Source organism: Dasypus novemcinctus, chromosome X (genome assembly GCF_030445035.2).
Source record: "Dasypus novemcinctus isolate mDasNov1 chromosome X, mDasNov1.1.hap2, whole genome shotgun sequence".
Classification (NCBI taxonomy): Eukaryota; Metazoa; Chordata; class Mammalia; order Cingulata; family Dasypodidae; genus Dasypus; species Dasypus novemcinctus.
This window is the reverse complement of record NC_080704.1, coordinates 137,876,621-137,899,244: the sequence shown is the minus strand read 5'-3', so window position 1 is coordinate 137,899,244 and position 22,624 is coordinate 137,876,621. Positions and strand designations below refer to the sequence as shown.

General features: G+C 36.5%; 1 protein-coding gene across 1 annotated transcript in view; it reads left to right on the top strand.

Annotated features, from left to right (window-relative positions):
* TENM1 (teneurin transmembrane protein 1) overlaps window positions 1–22,624 on the top strand; it is a 1,381,582-nt gene that overhangs the window by 568,523 nt on the left and 790,435 nt on the right. Inside the window, exons 4-5 of the mRNA XM_058291548.2 lie at window positions 16,808–17,068; window positions 18,692–18,748. Coding sequence (XP_058147531.1) covers window positions 16,808–17,068; window positions 18,692–18,748 — 318 coding nt within the window. The remainder of the gene's footprint in view (window positions 1–16,807; window positions 17,069–18,691; window positions 18,749–22,624) is intronic.

The window sequence follows — 22,624 nt, the reverse complement described above, 5'->3', positions numbered from 1 at the left end:
AAAGATCAGAGCAGAGGTAAATGAAATAGAGAGCCAAAAATAAAGAGAATCAACAAAACCTAAAGTTGGTTGTATTGAATGGTTTCTCATGTCCATTTGAATATATTTTTCATGTATTTTCCTTGTGGTTACAATGGGATTAAATTTTTACACCCTATATATGTAACAATCATATTGGGTTTGAGACCACTTGAATTCTATAGCATACATATATACTTTTCCTATAGCCCTCTGTCCCCCACATTTTTGGCACTTTTTATCAATTATATCTTTGCACATTGTATGTACAATGCCATAGTTTTATCATTCATTTTTATGTATTTGCATTTTATCACCTGTAGGTAATAAGAATTATAGTTACCAAAAAAGGACAATACAGTAATATTGGCATTTACAATTACCCAAGTGTATACATTTACTGGAGATTTTTTAAAAATTACTTCATGTGCCTTTGAACCACTATCTAGTGTACTTTCCTTTCAGTCTGAAGAACTCACTTTAGCATCGCTTGTAGGGCAGGCATAGTGGTGATGAATTCTGCATTTGTTTATCTGGGATTATCATAAATTCTCTATCATTTTATGAAAGGGTCTTGCTGGATATAAAATTCTTGGTTGGCAGTTGTTTTCTTTCAGCACTTTACATATTTTCACCCACTGTCTTCTTGCATCCATGGCGTCTGATGAGAAATTTGTACTCAATCTAATTGAGTCTCCCTTTTACATAGCACATTTATTTTCTCACAGCTTTCAGAACTCTCTCCTTTTCCTTTGTATTTTATAATGTTATTAACATGATGGGTTGTATTCTTCTTCATGTTTATCCTATTTGTTGTTCTCTGGGTTTCTTGGATGTGCTTATTCATGTCTTTTACTAAGTTTGGGGATTTCTCTGTTATTTCTTTGGATAGCCCTTCTTTCCCTTTCTCTCTTTCTTCTCCTGCTGGGACTCTCATAATGTATATATTGGTATTTCATGGTGTCCCAAAAATAACTTAGGATATTTTCCCTTGTCATAATTTGTTTTTCTTTCTGTTATTCAGCCTGACTCATTGTAAGTGTCTTGTCTTCAAGTTCACTTACTCTTTCTTCTGCAGCACCAACCCACTATTGGGAACATGTCATTTCAATTTCTACCAATTCCAGTAGTTCTGTTTGGTTCCTTTTAAGATTTTCAATTCCTTTACTAAGATTCTCATATCATTCATTCATTGTTCTCCTGATGTCCTTTAATCTTCTCTGTATTTTCCTTCACCTCCTTAAGAATTTTTAGGGATCATTTTAAAAGTCTTTTTTCAATCTGTTCATAGTCAATTTTCTTCATTAGTGTTTTCTAGAATTTTGTCTTTTTCCTTTTGGTGGGACTTCATTTCTTGTTTCCTGGCTTGCATTTTACTCTTTAAAAAAATTAAAATATTAACTCTGGGATTTATTACTTAAGTTCTTTTTCTTAGTTTTGTAACCAGCTCCTGATATGACTGAAATTTTCTTGAGTATCAGCCTTCCTGTCAGGATGGTCTACAATGGCAAAAATGCATAGTACAAGGGCCTTCCTGTTTATTCTGGACATGTGTCAATTCCTTGGCTTTTATTTGTTGTTGCTTTATATTTTACTTGTTTTCTGGTGTTTTAATGCCCCTTCTATTTCTCAGGAGACAACTTCTCCCTCTCCTGTTTAAAGCAGGTGAGGTTTTGCTATATCTATCCACCTCAATAGTTTCTTACACACTTTTGTTGTCTCAATCTGCTTTCAACTGGAGAGTAAATTCTGGGATTGGATTGGAGATGGAGGTACTTCTTCCAGAGATGGGTTTCCCAAGACAGTCTGTCCCAGTCAGAAGAAGGTTTGGGGGCACATGAAGCATACTTAAACTGCTCCTAAACTGCCCTGGGAATGAGATCAAGAAGGGTGCCAGGAGCTTCTTCCATGGTTCCCCAAAGCTTAGCTCTCTTTACTTGCCCAGCAATTGCAGTCCTTCAACTAACTGTCCCCTGCAGCCCTGATTATGCACAGTGCCTTTAAGTTTCCTTAGCTGTTTTTTTCTTGGGTTGGTTGGAACAATTGCTGTCCTTAGAGCCTGGATCCCAAGTGATCTGAACTCATTACTCAAAAGTCATTTTCAGCAATTGGCCATGCCCACCCCTGTTCTTGGGAAAGAGCATTTTTATGTTCCTTTTTGTCGCCAGTGGGCTAGCTAGGACTGAACCCCAAGGCAGCCTGTTATGAAAGTGGGGGGTCAGTACCAGTAACCACTGCACAGACGGAGCAATTTACTCTTCTTTACCATAATTTACCAGCTTCTTCCTCCCAGTCTCCCCTGGATGCTGGACAATGTTCTACTGGGCTCCAGAATTCCAGAATAGATGTTTTAGACAGTTCCTCCATATTTAATCATTGTTCTGGTGAAAGGATTGCATCCTGAAACTTCCTTCACTATTATTTCCATATGAGGTATTGACTTTAAAACTTTCACATTTAATGATTACCCTATGTCTAGAATTATACTAGGGCATTAGGGGATGGCAATGCTACCTTTTATTTATATATTCCTTTACAAATCAGGCAACACTTAAAAAATCAATTCATTTGATTTTGAGAGACCAACATTTTAGAATACACTAAGGGAGGTAGCAATCTAATAAGGAGACAATATTTTCACAGATGATAGAATTATAGAGAAAAATTTATATACAATTAGGAATAAAATTGCATAGTAAAATTAGAAATGCTATGGAAAAAGTAAGGGTATTGGGATGCAGATGAAAGTTGGAGAATACGTTGTGAAAATACTGAAATAAGCTGGATATTAGGAATTAGATAAGTGAAAAATCAGAAGGGGTTATTCCAAGTAGTTGGCACAATGTGTGCAATGATACAAAGTAAAAAATAAATGGAGGGGCTTCCAGGAAGATGGCATTTGAATAGGCAGGCAGGGCTCAACTGTCTCACAAAAACAATGGAGAAATGGCAAAAAGCTGCCTGAGGGACCGACTTTGGGGGTCAGGAGAACAGGACAGTGCTGAACTGAGTTTACACTTTGAAAATATTTTACAAAATGTGGGGCTGTATAACAGCAGGAATCCAGTGGTGGAAGGTAGACTCTGGTTAACAGGACAAATATGAGGACATTCTCTTTTAGACTGTAACAAATGTGTACTGCTAGTATAGGGTGTTAAAAATCAGGTGGGTTGGGGCAAAATACACCAATTGTAAAATATCGGTTATAGTAAGTAGTAATATTTTAATGATGCTCTTTCATAATTCATAAAATATTTTTCACAACAATGCAAGGTATTGGTGTAGAAAGATGTGTGATAGCCTTGTAAGATGATATGCATATTTGTTTTATAAATTCACAACTTTTCCTATAAATTTATTGCTTATGTATGTTCATGTATGAATGTTATACTTCAATAAAATTTTATAAATAAATGAATAAATAGGGTACTTTTGAAAGGTAGTAAGAAGAATCATTTATGGAACAGAATATAGTTTATTCATTCATCCTTTGTGGGCACTGACTCTAGTGCACAGTTTTAATCTGGCATCTTTACTCATTCATCAGAAAGAAAACATGATTACGGAGAAGTGCAGTATGTTACAGAAATCACATTATTTTCCTTTATGAGCATTTGAACGCACTCATAAGTGTTCTTAATGCTCATTTAACTTTTTTGATCATTGGTCTTGTTCATCTAGATGTAATTGTGCAGCAGATTAATGCAATTAAACTTCAAAATGCACACATACACGAACACACAAACACACACACAACATTTTACAAACAATGTCATATGCTTAGTAAGCGTAATGAAATACACACTAATACCTGGAAGACCACAGTGCATAATAAGGATTCAGATGCCAAAATATTATCAACAGCCAGAAAATTGAAACAACACAAGAAAGAAATGAAAATTGGGGGGGAGGGGCATTAAACACCACATATTTGCAGGTTTCAGTAACCTTGAAAATTTCTTGTTTAAGCCAGGAAGTCTCTGTCTCTTATGAAATGTTGAAATAAAGGGAACATACACAGGAATTCCCGTTGATCTAAATTTATGTTGATGTCCAAGCCCTCCCACCATCCTTCCTTCTCTGATTCTTTTTCCAAACTCTTGTTACAAAGACTATACAGTGCAGGCATCCAACTTTTTCATTTTAATGATAACAGTTGTCTGAGTTAGCTTCAGAACAAGTTCTTCCATCTTATGTGAGTACAATTTAAATGGGGTCTTCCTCTAAGGTGGAAAATTATTTCAAGCAAAGAGTCATCAGTTGCTTACTCATTCCCAAATCACATTTCTTTCCTCTTTTTAGATTGCTGAAAGAATTTGGTTTTCATCGCTTTTGTTCTGATATATGCTGGGTATTTTTATAGTAGTTACAGTTACAAAAGTCAACTGAGGGATTGCTAAGTTCCTAGCCAGGGGAGCTCTGTCACATCCCTGGCACTGAGGGACACTAACAATCACTAACTGGTCATGCAACTAGAAAGAGACCTTGAATAAAAGGGTCGAATCAGACCAGCAGAATATCTCAGCCTACATGTTGGATCAAGTGTTAAAAACTGCTTTTTGACCTTGAATAAAAGGGTGAAATGGCAAAGACAAATGAGTTTATATGGCTAAGAGTCTTTCACAGAGTCAGGAGGTCATCAGAGGGGTCACGTTTACACACACCTTAGCAGGACCCCACAGAGAGCCAAAGCAGATAAAACCCTGGGTGCTGGTTCTCCTGAAGGCTATGGAGATCCTCAGGGTATATGGTCATGGCAGATGATTTGGAGTTCTGTGCCATGTCCGAGGGCCCTACTTTGGAATTTGTGCTCCTGAGTGTGATGGAGCTGGAATCAGATGTAACCTCTTACACATGCCTCTTCTGTCACTTCTACTGAATCTGTGGTTGGCCCTAGGGATGGTGCATACTCAGGGGCCTTGATTCTCTGGACTGCCCCTGTGCCAGCTGGGCCCTGAGCCTCAGCAGAGTTGCAACTACTACTCTCTGGTTCATTGGACTTACCCAGGTCAGGTAACAGGGAGGTGAAGATGGTCAACCACCACACCAAGGAATCAAGAATGCCAACAACTGCAAGCAGAGGCATTGCATCCATCACCCTTGTGATGGATCTAAGTCCCTTCTTGATCTAGTGGTGGAGGGCACATCAACATCCCAGGATCCACAGAATGGAGATTTAATATGGCTTAAAGTGGACTTACTGATATTCTACTATAAAACTATTGTGACTAGTAGTAGAAGAAATTGTAGCATTGAGATTGAGAAAGTGGGCACAGTAGTTGCTGAGGGCAGGGAGAGGGAACAAGACATGTGATGTGGGGGCATTTTTAGAACTTTGAGTTGTCCTAAATGATATTGCAATGTCAGATGCTGGACTTTATATATATCCTGCCATAACCCACTGAATGTACTGGGGGAGAGTGTGAACTACAGTGTAAACTGTTATCTATGTGGTGCAGCAGTGCTCTGAAATGTGTTCACCAAGTGCGATGAGCATGACACAATGATGGAGGAGGTTTTTGGTGTGGGAGGAGTGGGGTGGGCAGTTGCGGGGTACAAGGGGATTTCTTATATTTTTTAATGTATTTTTTTTTGTGATGTATATATCTTCAAAAATACAATTTACAGAAATGATGGGGTCGGGGAGTGGTGAGTGTGGTATATGGGAACCTTTTATGGTTTTTATGTTTTTTAAAATGTTTTTTTAATATAACATTCTTTGTGATCTATTAACTTTAATAAATAAGTGTAAAAAAATAAAGAAATATAATTGGAGTTCCTTTTTTTTTACAGGTTCCTACCTCATCTCCTTTCCTTTTTACTTTGTATTAAAATTCTGAGCCCATCTCTAGTGTGGAGCCATGTGGTACAGATTTCTAATTCAGTAAAATTCTGAGCACATCCCATTTATCCCTGTTCTGGAATGGATTCAGTTAACACAAAGCATGAGTGTTTATACTTCAGACTATTAACTTTGCCCAGATTTTTTGCCATGCTTTTCAGTACACTGACAGATTGAGATATTTTGAAAATTAAATAAGGCATTATTGGTAGGTTCTAAGTGTTGAGATGATAGGTTCATTTGCAATTGTGAGGGAGAGGTCAGGCTTCAGGAAACTTGGTTATTTTCTTCAAGTCCTCTGATAAGCACAGGCACCAGTCTTACACACCTAAACACTTCATCTCTCACTGCTATGCCCAAGATAAGCTGAAAAAGAGAAGTTAGCTTTGGGTTGTATACCTTTGTTACTTTGGTTTTGATTTTGTTACCATTAGGGCCTGTAAAGAGGCTTTTTGTGGAACTTCACATAGTACATGGCATGGTCCTATAAACTCACTCTGCTCAGTATAGCACTGTGCATTTGGTAAAGCTTTTTCATGAAGTAAGATAAAAGGAAATTAAGCTGGATTAATTTGCTAAGACTAAGAGAAATCAGAGAAAACTATTTTCTTTTGTTTTCTTGCCATGAAATTGAGTACATGTTCAGCAGGTTGTGTTTAAATAAACTTACATGAACTAGTTGTTTGACAATTTGATATAATTTTCTTTTCAAGGAAAAAGAAATGGCACTCAATAGTGAAAATCATTTGTCCCCTATTTGGTGCTGGTCATTTCTTACTTTCTTTCTTGTTATTTCTTGGTTAAGACTGTAATAACCCATTGCATTTCTCCCTGGAGCTAGTAATGAATTATTAGTGGCTTGGCATTTTTTATTTTGAGAATTTTTATTTATTATGCCATGAATTACTGTGCTTATAATATACATGCTTGTAAACTGATAATTTTGTATTTGATGAGTACTTGCTTACTCAGTTGCTTTTACACATTGTTATAAGGACAAATATGTAAATGATAAATTTTTGATGAAAAAAGACAAATTTGTCCTTTAATGTTTAGGTATGTGTCTCTGCTAGGAATTCAAGACATCAGTAGTCCCCTTCTTTAGCAAAAATGTCAAAAAAAGGAATGCATAACAACTCTGTGCTTGAATATCTTTTTTAAAAATTTTTATAAAGTGTATTTATTTGGGGTAGGAACTTACAGATACCAGGCCATAAAGCATAAGTTACTTCCCTCACCAAAGTCTATTTCCACATGTTGGAGCAAGATGGCTGCCAATGTCTGTAAGGGGTCAGGTTTGCTGGAACCCTCTGGGCTCAGTGCCTCTGTTTTCTCCACAGGTCAGCTGTAGACTATGAAGCTCTCTAGGCTTTGTCTCTCTCCACAAGGTCAGCTGTAGACTATCAGGCGAATGGCTCTGTCTCTCTTCCTAGGGCTCCAGCTTAAGACTTCAACATCAAACTCCAACATCAAAACTCCAACATTAAAAGCCCCCAACTCTGTCCTTTGCCATGCCTTTTATCTGTGAGTCCCCACCCACCAAAGGGTGAGGACTCAGTGTCCTACTGGAACAAGAGTTTCATATAATTAATCCAGCTTTTGAATTCAATACAATCTAATATGCACAGAGGAAAAGATCAGTTTACAAACATAATCCAATATTTCTTTTTGGAATATCAATAGTATCAAAGTGCTACACTTCATCCTTTCCCATTCTGCCATTTGGTCAAAGCTATTTTAGATTCCCCCTGGAATTCAGATTCTCAAGTTTCACAGCTCTTTTCCTATCTCCTCCAATTGATTTCTGTTTTTCCCTTGTGAAAATGTTTTTTTCTTCTTTATTTTCTTTCAAATGTTACATTTAAAAAATATGATGCCCCATATATCCCCCCACCCCACCCCTCCCACATCTACAACCTTTTCCATCATTGCAGCACATCCACTGCACCTGGCAAATACATTCTGGAGCACTGCTGCACCACATGAACAGTGGTCCACATTGTAGTCCACACTTTCCCCCAGTCCACCCAGTGGGCCATGGCAGGACACACAATGTCCAGCATCCATCCCTGCAGCACCAGATAGGACATTTCCAAATCCTGAAAATGCCCCCACATCATATCTCTTCTTCCATCTCCCTACCACCAGCAGCCACTGTGGCCACTTCTCCACATAACTACCACACTTTCTTCCCTTACTAATCACAATATTTCCCCAGCAGAACACCAGTAAGTCCACTCTAATACATACTGTATTCCTCCATCCTATGGACCCTGGGATGGTTTTGTCCCATCCCCCTCTACATCATGAGGGGCTTAGATTCCACATGGATAAGTGATGCAATTCTCTTGCTTGCAACTGTAGGCACTGTTGGCTCCCTGGTGTGGTGGTTGACCCTTTTAACCTCCCTGTCAGCTGGCTAGGGTAAGTCCAACAAACCAGAGGGTAGGAGCTACAAATATGCTGAGGCCCAGGGCCTGGCCATCACATGGACAGTTCAGAGATTCAGGTCTCCTGAGTATACACCAACCCAAATGCCAAGCTCAGGTCCTGTAAAAGTAACAGAAGAGGCATATGTAGAAAGTTCATATCTGAGTCCAACTCCATCACACTCAGGAGCACAAACTCCAAAGTAGGGCTAACTGACATGGCCCTGAACTCCAGAGCCATCTGCCATGACCATAGAACCTGTAGGTCTCTGCAGCCCTCAGGAGAACCAGCACCTGGGTTTCCATCACCCCTCTGAAGTCCTCCTGACTCTTTTTGGAGACTCATCATTATATAAATTCACTTGTCCTTTCCATTTTCCCTTTTATTCAAAGTCCAAAACCAGTTTTTAACACCTGATATTACATGTAGGCTGAGATATTCTGCTGGTCTGTGTTGATCCCTTTATTCATGGTATTTTTCTAGTTACATCATCACCTGGTATTTGGTAGTAATCCCTCAGTGCCAGGGAGGTTCATCTCCAGGAGTCATGTCCCATGCTCGGGGGAAGGCAATGCATCTATATGCTGAGTTTGGCTTAGAGAGTGGCCACATTTGAGGAACATGGAGGCTCTCAGGAGGTAACTCTTAGGCACCCCACAACTCTAGGCCTAGTTCATATTTCAGGCACACAGGCTCATAATCAGTGCCATCTGTATCAAGGGCTCATCGTTGGACTATCCATCTTTGTTGGTCTTTGCCATTGCCCTTGGGGGATTGTTGCTGTTCCATTGGGGAATGTGATAGAGTTCCCCTGGCCAGGAACTCAGCACTCTCTCAGCTGTCATTTTCAACTGAAACCACTATGAAAATATCCAAACCTTTCTATGTACCCTGTATACATGCCTTGGTGAACTCCTTCCCAACCATGTGCCCCCCACCAATAATACCCCACACAAGTGCTCCTCCCCCACTATAGGTGAACCTCTCTGTAGTCCAAAACTTCTTCAAAAAGGAAGTTCGATATATTGCCAGGGTTCATTAATAGTAAAATGGAATATAGTGATGGGTTTAAAGGTTAGATATAGAATACATACTAATTTAGAAAATTTAAATAAAGGAAAAATAAATTGGGGTATCAAAACATGAAAAAATTAAGAAGTTTTTTTTTTTACATTTTACCTTTCATCACTTCTATAGGTGTTGCCCTGTATGTACAGTGGCAAGGCAATTTCTTCCATTTCTTCCTCAATGTCTATATCCTTTCTTTTTTTCCCCCTAATTATTAAGCTTGTCTTCACATAAGTTTTAGATCACAATAATTCACATATACAATATTTGGTACTTGCACATATCCAACATCAAACCCTTTTTCCCTTCCCCAGCAATGATCTTTTTATATGTTCATATTATATTTGCTGCAGCTGATGTCCAGATACTGAAACAATAGCTTTCAAACATGGCTCCACTTGGGTTTACATTATGGTTTATGTTTTGGACTATGCAATTTTCTAAATTTTTAGTTATCTTATGTTTTATATTATGGTTTACATTTTAGCCTTTAGACTTTTATATATTTTTGGTATAATTTAACATGTCCTATATCCATCATTGCATGATATTGTGGAACACCTCCATTGCCCCACAGTTACAGTGATTCCATGTAGTCAACACCTCTTTCCCTCTCCACTCAGGGCCCACCATGATAATCAATCTTCATTACTTAAAGCACCATATTCAGAGATACTTGCATCTATGTTGAGGGCTTGACATACTTGACTGCCCTAACCCATTGGGAACCACCAATTTTCTTGAGGGATATGATTCACTCTGTTGGAGAAAACCAGTCCTCCCGAGGATGTGGGTATAACTTCACTCCCATTGTATGGGTTTCCACCCAATGATAAAACCCACTATGATAAAATGAGCACTCACACACTCCCTAGAAGCTTGCCCTGTGTCAGATGCCCCCTCCCTCGCTTAAGCCTTTTAAACAGGTAAACTTCTGTATTATATTTTCTAAAGAGTTTTCTCTACACTATGATTTCAACCACATACCTGACAATCTCTTATGTTTAAATGTTCTCCCCACACTCCCCCCAATTTCTTGGGCCATCTGACCCATCCTCCCATCCCTAGACCCCTCAAGCCCACAAAGCTCCACCCAAAGGTATCCTTATACCCCCATTTTACCCTTCCCTGTACAAATACTTACCCCCGGCTTATCATAGTTTTCACCCCTGTAGGTGTCAGCTCGCAAACTTTTTCTTCCCCCCAACTTCCTTTAAGTTTATCATCCAGTCTCTAGCTCTCTAAGACAGCTTGGTTTACTTATTTCATATCAGAGAGGTCATGTAGTATTTGTCCTTCAATGCCTGGGTTGCTTCACTCAACATAAGGTTCTCAAGATTCATCCATGTTAGCACATGCATTTGTGCTGACATGGGAACAGTAGGTGAAACAATTAGCAACAGTAATTTGAGACCTATTTGTTAGGGACACTTATTTGCTTTAAATGAATTTTTCTGCCTTAATTGAAGCAGTCAATAGTCATGAGTAAATTAAAATGCACTGGATTCTCAAAGAACTATCATATGTGCATACCTAATCTCATATTTATATCCCCACCAATAATCTTGTAATTCACAGTGGATACCTAGGCTGTATCAATATTTTAACATAACAAAACTTGTAATCAAGACACAAGATCTTATATAACTAATGTGTGATTATTCCTTGCAATAAGGCTTTGATTCATAAAATTACTATTTTCCCATTTGAAAATATTAAATATTCCACATTTTGCCATAACAACTTCTAATTATAATTATAGAATTTTTTAACAAGGCTTTGCCTAGAAATTTATTTCTATTGGACCCCTGCATTTTAGAAATGAGGAAACTGAGGCCCCATGACATTAAGTGACTTTTCCAAACCTGATTTTGCATAAAATTAAAAATGATTTTTATGAGTCATATTAATTAAAGTCCATAATTGTATCCTCTCTCCCTTACCCCTTTTTTGGAAATGGCCTTTTCGCATTAGAAGTTGTATCTCAAACCTCTCAGGCCATGACTAATGAAAATCATGTTATTAGTCATGGCCTGAGAGGTTTGAGATGACTTAAAGTTCCCTTTTTGGAAGAAATGTTGATGGAAAGAAGTTTAAGGTTATTGGAAACAAAGGTTATTAATTTTAAGGTTATTAGAAACACAGAAATGGCATTTCCAGAAAAACGCTGATATAGAAAATTATAACTTGCCTGATAATCAGCCCCTTGGTTTAGAGAGAAAATACAACAACTCATGTTATTCAGCACTTAACTTTTTTAAGATTTATGAATTTATTAGCATTAATACAGATCTAATGTGATCCTACACTCTAGATCCACTCAAATTAGTCTCATGATCCCTAATGAAAGGATATTCCCTTAGTTGCTGAAAGTTCATCAGTGATCGGTTTTATCCTTAATTAGGGTTTCATTCCTTCCTTAATTAAGATTTCACCTGTTATGCCCCTAGGATAGACATACTTTCCAGAACACCACTGAGAAATCATGCATCAGTTAGTCTTGATTGCCTCTTGGATTAGATTAGATATATGCAAGATAATATCTTGAGTAACTTTTTGTTCATGTTACATGCAATTTCTTTCACTGAGAGGAAAAGAGCAGCACTTCCTTCTAACTCTGAATCCCTTGGCTCCGTCTATGAAAATAGAATGATTCCCGGTGTTCTTGTTGTCATATTTTCAGGTGTTGCATAACTCATTAAATATTACTAGGTATAATTAAAGTACAATAAACTACATACTATACATACATAAAATATGCAATGTGATAAGTTGTGAAACCATCACCACAAGATGACAAATATTTAGGTCACCAACAAATTTTTATTCAACCACTTTGTAATCCATCCCTCACTCTACCTTTTTCCCCAAACACTGATCTGCTTTCTGTTACTATAGGTTAATTTCCATTTTCTATAATTTCATTTTAATGGAACCATACAGTATGATGATATTTTTTTATTTCACTCTGCATAATTATTTTTAGGTTCATCCATGTTGTTATATATAGTTCCTTTTTATGACTGAGTAGTATTCCAATATATGGATATAACAATTGGTTTATTTATTCACTTATTGAACGACAGTTGAGTTCTTTGTACTCTTTAGCCATTATGCATAAAGCTGCTATGAGCAAACTTGTCCAAGTTTTTGTGTGGACAGAAGCTATCATTTCTCTGGGATAAAGTTCCAGGAATGTAATTCTTCTCCGGGTTAATAATTGATTTTACTTTTTAGGAAGCTGTCAAACTGTTTTCCAAAGTGGCATGCCATTTTCAGTCCCATCAGCCATGTCTGAGAGTTGTAATTGTTCACATCCTTGTAAACACTTGGTGTGGTCAGATTTTTAGCAACTCAAGTTGTACAGTGGTATCTCATTTTTATTTTAGCTTGCATTTTACTGGTAACTAATGATGATGCATTTGCTTTTTTGCCATTCCCATATCTTCCTATATCCTATAGCTTCATTTCTGAAGTATATCTTCAAATCTTTTGCCCATTTTAAAAATAGGGATCCAACCCTTTATTAACCTGCTCAGATTTTGTCCCTCACAAGGCTGTAAAATAGGTTCTTTTTAGTAGAAAAATTAAATACATGTTGTTTGTGAGGCCCCAAATTAACAATCTACTTGGTACATCTACACATGCTTATTCTTTTTTTTTTTTTTCCTTTTCAATTTCTTTTTTTTTTAATTTTTTTATTTTTTATTGACTTTGTAATAATATTACATTAAAAATATATATGTGAGGTCCCATTCAACCCCATCCCCCCACCCCCCCTCTCCCCCCCCCCAACAACACTCGTTCCCATCATCATGACACATCCATTGGATTTTGTAAGTACATCTTTGGGCACCTCTGCACCTCATATACATTGGTTCACATCATAGCCCATACTCTCCTCCATTCCATCCAGTGGGCCCTGTGAGGATTTACAATGTCTGGTGATTGCCTCTGAAGTACCATCCAGGGCAGCTCCATGTCCCAAAGACGCCTCCACCTCTCATCTCTTCCTGCCTTTCCCCATACCCTTCGTCCACTATGTCCACTTTTCCCATTCCAATGCCACCTCTTCTATGTGGACATTGATTGGTTACACATGCTTATTCTTGAAATGTAGTTTTTATAGTAACATTCTATCCTTTTAAACCTTAGATATTCCAAAGGTGTACTCAAATTTCTCTTGTGGCTAGCTTTTTGGTAAGAATACATCTATAATAAATCCAGGTGAACTTTATCTTCTCTAGAGATTATGTAGTATTTTAGGTAACAAGGTTATATGTGCAAGACTAAAAAATGACCTCTTAAGGTACAATGTAAGTGTTCTGTATAAAATGCATCCTATGGGAATTTTGAACACTGCCAAGACCATTGTGTATTATGAAAATATTCCAAAATGGTAAAATTTATTTCAAGAGAGAGAAGTGAAGCATTCCAATAAACATCACTTACCGTAAAGAAGGAAACTTTTGCTTTCCTTTGCTTTCTTTTCCTTTCTGGTGGTGGTGGTTGTTTTGCCTTACCACTTTTTAAAAAAAAAACACCAGTTTACTTGGATTATTACTTTTTGTAATTATAGATTGACAAGAAAGTGTACTTTTATTGAGAGAATTAATAATTTAATCTTTGTATTCAAAGCAGGATATAGTTCCAATAGAAAGTAAATTTTTCATCCTATGCAATTTTTGTCATAGTACACAATGTCTCCTTAGAACAGGGGTTCTTAACATTTTTTTGTTCCAGAGACCCTTTTGCCAGTCAGGTGAAAACCATGGACCCTTTCTCAGAATATAACAACAGATAGTTTTATGACACCTAACATGGGAGGTCAGAGAAAATAAAATAATAAGTTGAATTTTTTTCATTTCAAGCACACGAACCCCCAGAAATCATAACCCCTCATTAAAACCCCTGCCTTAGACGAGAACAAATCCATGTTCAAATTTCCTTGTGAATAGAAAAAAAAACTTCTTTTAAAACAAAGGATTTCACTTATATCTGTCAGTGCTTTTTTTTTTCCTTTTACCTTCTCTAGTATTTTATTAATCCAGAATGACAAATGGACTATGTATTTCTTTTTATTTGTTCATCCTTTTCCAATGAATGCTTATATTATGACTCTGGTGCTCATATTAAAATCTTTGCAAATTCAAATTTCATGTGTCATTTTAGGAGTGAAAATAAATGCAAGTCTGAACTTTTGAAAGTAAATTTCCTAATTAATGCCCTGAATCCATGAAAAAAATATGGGGACACTTCACAACAATTCAGCACAAATGCTTTCTTTCTTGTATCTCTAAAGAGAATTAGAGCTTGTAAGACAAAATCTGTGGTAAAGCCACAATAAGCTTGCACCTTCTGCCTTCACTTCTGCCTTTTTCCTGGCTTTTACTGGTTTCAGAGAACTCTGTAATGCAATAGTTTTCAAAGTGAGTTTCCTGGGCTAGCAGCATAGTCTTCACCTCAGGACTTGCTAGAAATGCAAATTCTTGGGCCCCACTACAGACCTGCTGAATCAGAAACTGAAAATGGGGGCAGAGATGGGAGAGTGTAGCAATTTGTATTTTAACAATCTCTCAAGGTGATTCACAAGCATGCTGAAGTTTGAGAACCACTTGTCTCGGGCAATGAAGGAAATTGTGAATAAGGAATTATTAATGCATAGTATTCCTTTCTTATAGCTTCAAGCTTACAAGTTTATTACCAGGTTTCTATAGTAAGAACTACACAGTAGGATTGACTGTGAAACATTGTGAAATTAAGAGACATGAATATTAACTGATCCCAATATTTTAGATCACTAAGATTTATATTGGGCAAAATGGATTTTTACTTTTATCCTTATAACAAAGAGAATTATGATTTCATAAGATTTTATGTTTTGACTAAGTGGAAACCATAACTGTTTTTTAAACATCATTTATTTGGAAATTAGATATTTTCATAAAATACTACATTTACTCTTAAAAACATCATCACAGAAATCATAAAGAAAACATACTCAATGATTTATAACCCTGAAAGAGTTCATTTACAATTGAAATTTCCTAATATAACCTTTATTTTGCCTAGAATGTTTGTTCCACAAAGCACAGTGCTAGGCACCTAATGGCTATTAAATAAGCATTAAAGATTGATTTACTCAATCCTTGTTTGGCAATTACATATCACAAAATAGAGTCATTTTGAAAATACATTTATATTCAACACTGAATTTTCTTGTGCATGGTATGTCTAAGATCCATCACTTTCTGTATTCAAAGAATGAAACTCATTTTGGGGTTTGCATTTTATTGATATGTACTAAAGATTAGATGTACTCAGTTAAGCTTCTTCCTGGCCAAATGACATACCCTGTCTCTGATGTCACTCTGAGAAAATCCTATATAGTGTACCATTTCCTTGTATTACTTTATCTAAATATTACATGGACATTTCAGATGATATGTCTTTGCATGTGGTCATTTTTCATTAACTTATTAGGGACTGTTAAAAGCATCTTTTTCCCTTTATGACACCTTGCCATAACTGAAAGCAAAATTGACTGTCAGACTGAATGCCTGATATTCATGCACTAAGTTGATGGGTCGTCTTTGTTTTTAGCAGAAACCATGCCCATGCCAAAATGGGTGTTTTAGAAAAAAAGGGCACTCTGTTGATATGATATGGACTATGGACAAATGACATCTATTCTTTGGACTTTATTTTCCTCAACTATAAAAGGAGGGATTCCTTAAAAGTCCTCTAAGTGTCTAAACATTTTGTGAGTCTAAGATTGGGGGGCAAGAGGGGAAAATCCAAACTATTAAGCATTACTGTGGTACAATATATGACAGAATATTTTTAAAATGTATTTGTTGAAAGAATTACTGAAACAGATTAATTAGTATACATAAGTAAGCCTTAAGCTCCTCTGGAGTCAATGGAAAATATTAATATTAGTAATTCATAATTTTAGTGTTTTAGAAGAAATACTTTTAAAAAATTTATTTGAACTTCATATTTTTCCCACGGTGTTCATGTTACAATATTTACTCTTAACCCCAATGTGTATGAAATAATTATGGAAACCAAATAATTTTAATATTTTAAGCATAGATATTATTTACAGAGCACATATATTCCTCCTAGAAGAGAAATATCTTTGAAAGGACCACCCTCTTTATTCTCCTCTGCGCTCAATTATTATATTTTGTGCAACCTAAAATTGTAGTTATAAAGATATTTTGGGGTTGCTTTTTATAGAACCTTGATCAATAGAAGCATAATTTTAAACTACAGAAGTATAAAAAGGTGCAGAATCCTATGTACCATAAATAAAAAAGGTCAGAATTCTAATTTTTCAAAAACACATAACTTAGCAATGAGGGAGGGGAATGTAAAGTAGAATTTTTTTTTTGTAATTCTTCATACTTCTAAACTTTTTCTCTAAACTTTGTTTCCTTTCAGAAATGGAATTCTGTGAATCCCCTCATACTCTGTGCTCTGGCTACCAGGCAGACATGCATAGTATTTCTCGACATGGTTACCAGCTAGAGATGGGTTCTGATGTGGACACAGAGACAGAAGGTGCTGCCTCTCCCGAACATGCTCTGAGAATGTGGATAAGGGGAATGAAATCAGAGCATAGCTCCTGCTTGTCCAGCCGGGCCAACTCTGCATTGTCCTTGACTGACACTGACCATGAAAGGAAATCTGATGGGGAGAATGGTAATGCCTATACTATTAATGTAAAACACAGAAAGAATGTATTTTTTAGCCTTTTTTGTTTTGTTTTGCTTTCCTTCTCTATGTCTGCTCATCTTTCATTTAATAGGTAGAATGGAAATGCAAACTAGCAGGGTCCCATGCACAAGGCATGTACTTAAATATCTGGCATATAGACACATTTATTTACAATGACAGACAAAGTACTTTTTATTTATAGAGAACCCCCAAAGGAAATAATCCCATGTATTCAACAATATTGTACGTGTTTCTATTTATTGCTCACCTTTTAATTTCATCTTCATTTTCCAATGCAATACTAGTGGAATTTATTATATAAAGTACTTATTTTGTATATTTTTACTTTATATCAATATATTAAAAAATGAGATCAACAATTGTATAGCCAGCATACTCCATATGTGCTGTTTTTATTCAGATTAATCTGTCAAATGTGCATAGATGCTCAAATTAACCAGGTTAGGTTGAAATAATTTTAAAAAATATGTGAATTAATGCCAACCAATTCCTAGACAAGAGTTACTAGCAGCCATATCATTAAATTATAATTATATATTATTTTCTTACAACTTTTATAAAAGGAAAAGTGTTGCCTTGAATTGTTGGGAAGAGGTTCATTAATTTTATTTCTGATACTTGGTTACCACCCAAGAGCAAAAGCCTTTCATGTTTAATACTTATTAAACACATTAATCAAGTCTCTCCATCATTCTGGTTGTCTAAATTCCATAGGTCCCCATCTTCGTGAGCATAAGACCTACTCTATTAGCACTGACTGACTATTATATTCTTAGGTAGCAGATAGGTAGCCAACAGCCTGTACTTGCATCTTTTCTATTCTGTCATCCTCTGCCTCTTTCAAACAAGGATATAATCAGGAATGAGAGGTTACCCACTACTTCGAATACCATTTCCTAACTGATAGGTTATAATACTTTGCTATATCACCTAGTGTACGTGGAGTTTCTTGAGTTTTCACGTATGTGTGTGTGTATGAATATATGTATTGCTTACTTATAACCAAGAATGTGGAGGTAAAGTATGGAAATGAGAAGGTTACATATTTAGTATATGTATGCATATTCATGTAAATGGAAAAGCATTGAGATGGAAGTTAGGAGACATTGGAGGGGTAACTACAGTTTTCTGAGCATCATCTGTCAAACAAGAAAAATAACAACCAAAAGTACATGAAATGAGGATGGCAGATATTGTCCTGAATTATCAATACTTGTTCACTGTCATCTCACTCCTGATATAAGAAGTTATAGCAAGTGCACTGGGTGGAAACATTAAAATAAAAGAAAGAAGCTTCTTCATGGGACTTTACTATTCTTCTGCCCCTGCAAGACCCTGGACACAGGCTTTGTTTCGGGAGATGAAAATGTTCTGGAATTACATAGTGGTGATGGTTGCACAACTCTGGGTATATCTAAAAACCACTGAATTGTATATTTTAAAGGACAAATTTTATGGTATGCAAATTATATCTCAAGAAAGCTGTTATTTTTTTAAAATGCTACCAAATTCAGGGTAAGGGTTGAAGATTGAAAAATCCCACACGACTTGAACAAGGATTAATTAGTAAACTGTTTAATGTTACAGGTTTTAAATTCTCACCTGTTTGTTGTGACATGGAGGCTCGAGCTGGATCTACTCCAGGCAAGTATTTCCAAATATTTGACTACAAATTCTTTTTACCTCATACCATCCCTGACACCCACCTGCAAAGTTGAACTCTGTCCCTCTGACAACACACAGGGCTGGTCAATGAACCTGTCAAAGCTTAGCTCATTAATAGCATATCAGTTTATTTCCCCTGGAAAACTTCACGTGTGTGAAAAGAGAATGTGAGACCTGAGGAAAAAGACAAGATAGTGTTTAAGGTGGGATGGGGAAACATGTTGCTATAGCGTGGATTCAAGGATTAAAATCTGGTTGTGTTAGGTTTGGCCTCATGACTTCCTAGATATCAAGCATTTTTTTTTTGCATGGCTCCAGTCATTAACTTAGTATGGTACAGGCACTGTCATAACTTCACAATGCTTCCCAGCAGATGGCATTTGCTTTTTCTCCAGATGTTCCCAGCTTGGCTTCAGAATCACTCTTTATCCATGTCATCAATTATAAATGCCACCTTCAAAAGCAGAAATGTTGTTTATTCTTTTCTATAAATCTTTGTTTATACTGTGTCATTCCTCAGTAAGGGGAAATTGATGTTTTACTTTTGTCTCAATCATGTTCATTGGGTTTCGTCCGTTTGTAAAGTGGTATTGAAATCAACATTTATTAATTATTTTGATGACTGAGCCTGTGAGGAGGGACCCTTCTTAAAGACTTTCTTGTTGGGTTCTCTCATCTGACCATAGGGCAATGACTCAAAATTGGGTGTGAAGAACTGGCAGAAAGGGGGAAGGAGGACAATGTATCAATCAGCTGGGTCTTTTATAAAGTACAAAAAGTGCCCCCTCATAAGAGCTACTTAAAAAGTTTAGCCACTATTGTATGTTAGTGTGCATATGCCTTAGATGTGCTGAGGCCATTGAGGGATATTTGGGGCTCTTCAGCTTCATTTGGCCTTCAGTCTAATCAGTAATCTGCCTTCACCACCTACTGAGTCAAACATAGAGGAATCTAGGATGAATTAAATGCATTCTTTCTCTTCCTTATAAGTCAAGTATATTTTAGAAACTGGATAGAGTACCATAAGATTGGACCATGAGCTAATCTGCTAAAAGCTAGTAACTACAAGCCTCTGTTAGCATAAAATGTACTTGTAAGAATGATTTTAACTTCTGAAAGGCAGTATGGCATAATGATTATTTCATTAGTGTGGTACATTCACATTCATTGAATTTGATGAATACATTTTGGAGCACTTCTACACAGCATGAATTTAGTTTACATTTCAGTTTATACTCTCTCCAAGTCCATTCAGTGGGTTATGGCAGGATATATACCACACTAATGAAAAAAGTTGTTGAAGTGGGAAAAGTGGGGAGTGTGGGGAGTGGGGTATATGGGAACCTCCTATATATTTTAATGTAACATTTTGTGTGATGTATGTGCATTTTAAAATATATATATATTTTTAAAAGTATATACTCTGGTGCCAGACAGCTTAGGTTTAAATCCCAGCTGTGTACTTTGAGAGCCTTATTTAAATGTTCAGTTCCTTCAATTTCATAATCTTGAAAAATAAAGATAATATTAGTATCTACCTCTAGATTTCTGAGATGATTGAATGAATTGATATTTATAAATGTTTAGAACAGTGCTTGTAACTTATGAGTACAATATGAATGTTCGGTATTATTATTGATCATTGCTTCACAATTTCCAAAAGTAATTTCATATCTTCATCTCATTGCATCCTCATGACCACTCTGTGAAATAGATTCTATTATGATCCCAATTTTACATATGAAGAATGGTTAAAACAGCATTTCAGAAATGAGTTGCTAAAAGCAACAAATTGTTTTCCAAATACCCATTTATTTAATGAAGTACATTTTCTTCCTCTCTTGGATGATGTGTATATGTAAGACGTGATCTTGAAAAACTTTTCTGTGCACAATTTATAGTTATGTAAGTCTTACTTTGACTATGTTAAGAGTTGACCAGTGTGAATTCTACAAATTTTCAGTCAATGATATTTTTAACTTGGCCTGGTTTCAGTATTTCCATGGATTCCTGCAGAGAAGTTTGCATTGAGGTGAGAGCAAAAATAATTTTTCTAAAACCATGTTAATATGAGGAAACAAATTATTTAAATGAATTGAACTTGGTGTTTGGGGGTAAATATTACTCATTTCCTATTGATCTTATCCATTCATGACAGCAGGCCTAGCAGGACATCTATAACCTTTAAACCTATCACTATATTCCACTTTACTATTAATGGAACCTGGCTATATATTAGGTTTCATTTTTGAAGAAGTTTTGGACCACAGAGAGGTTCAGCTATGGCAGAGGAGGAACACTGGTGTGGGGTGTTATTGATGGGGGGGGCACATGGTTGGGAGGGAGTTCTCCAGGGCATGTATACAGGGTACATAAAAATGTTTGGATATTTTCATAGTGGTTACAGTTAAAAATGATAACTGAGGGAGTGCTGAGTTCCTAGCCAGGGGAACTCTATCACATTTCCCAATGGAACAGCAACAATCCCCCAAGTGCAATGGCAAAGACCAATACAAAAGGATGGTCCAACAATGAACCCTTGATACTGATGACTATGCTTATAAGCCTCTGCGCATGAAATATGAACTAGGTCTAGAGCTGCAGGGTGCCTGAGAGTTACCTCCTGAGAGCCTCCATGTTGCTTAAATTTGGCCACTCTCTAAGCCAAACTCAGCACATAAATACATTACCTTCCCCCCAGCATGGGACATGCCTCCTGGGCATTAGCCTCCCTGGTGCTGAGGGATTACTACCAGGCACCAGTTGATGATGTAACTAGAAAAAGACCTTGAATAAAAGGGTCAACTCAGACCAGCAGAATATCTCAGCCTACATGTAATATCAGGTGTTAAAAACTACTTTTTGACCTTGAATAAAAGGAGGAAATGGAAAAGACAAGTGAATTAGTTTCAGTTTTTATGTACTATCTTTGAGAAATGTAAACCTGCTTAAAATATTTATTATTTACATGTTCTACTGCTTCAGACTTCAAGCCAGCCCATCCCTGTGCCTCATTAATGTCAATGGTATTTTGTTTCTGTCTTTCCATATTTTCTGTATTTTAGAATATTGATGAGGCAATGGGCTTAAACTAGTATGGAATGATATAAATCTCACTGCAATGAATGTGCAAGAAAAGTGAAGATAGGAGAAATTGTTAGTGTCAGTGAGTTGTCCCACTGAGAAATATTCTGAGAAGTGATTTGAAAGAGGCTTCCTTTAATTCCATCTGTCCTATTGGAATATGATTTGGGTTTTCTACTTCTGTATTTCCCAGATCTTCTCTGTAAGGACTTTTATTCCATTTCATAAATTGATAAAGCATATCAAAATATTTCATTTTTCTCATTATCATAAAATCTATTGGTTGGCCTTGAATTAATTTTAGTCTCTGTCATGAAAATAAATAACCCTCAATTTTAATACTGTTACACTTTGACTGAAAGGCCCAACACATAAGAAAGTGAGAGCAATCCAATCACAGAAGGGGATCTACATTTCTAAGCTTTCACAAAGGTATCAGAACACTAATGCATCTTGTTTCTATTCCCTCAAATTTGTTCTAAGTAAACCCTTGTCCTCAATTGATGCTTAATTTTTAATCAGGAAAAATACACATTCACTCCAGATAGCATCATACTGGAGCCTATGAACTGGCAATGTCTGGCTGACACGTTGACATCAGCCAATATGTTTTATATATTCTACCACTTTCCTGCTTCCATTTCACTTTACTAGTAATGTTAATATCCATCATAGGCTGATATTTTAGTAGAGTATATATTGTTCTAGCCTCACAATGTTGGTGAGTAAACACTACACTGGAAGCTGTTTGAAGACGGAGTCTATTTGTTC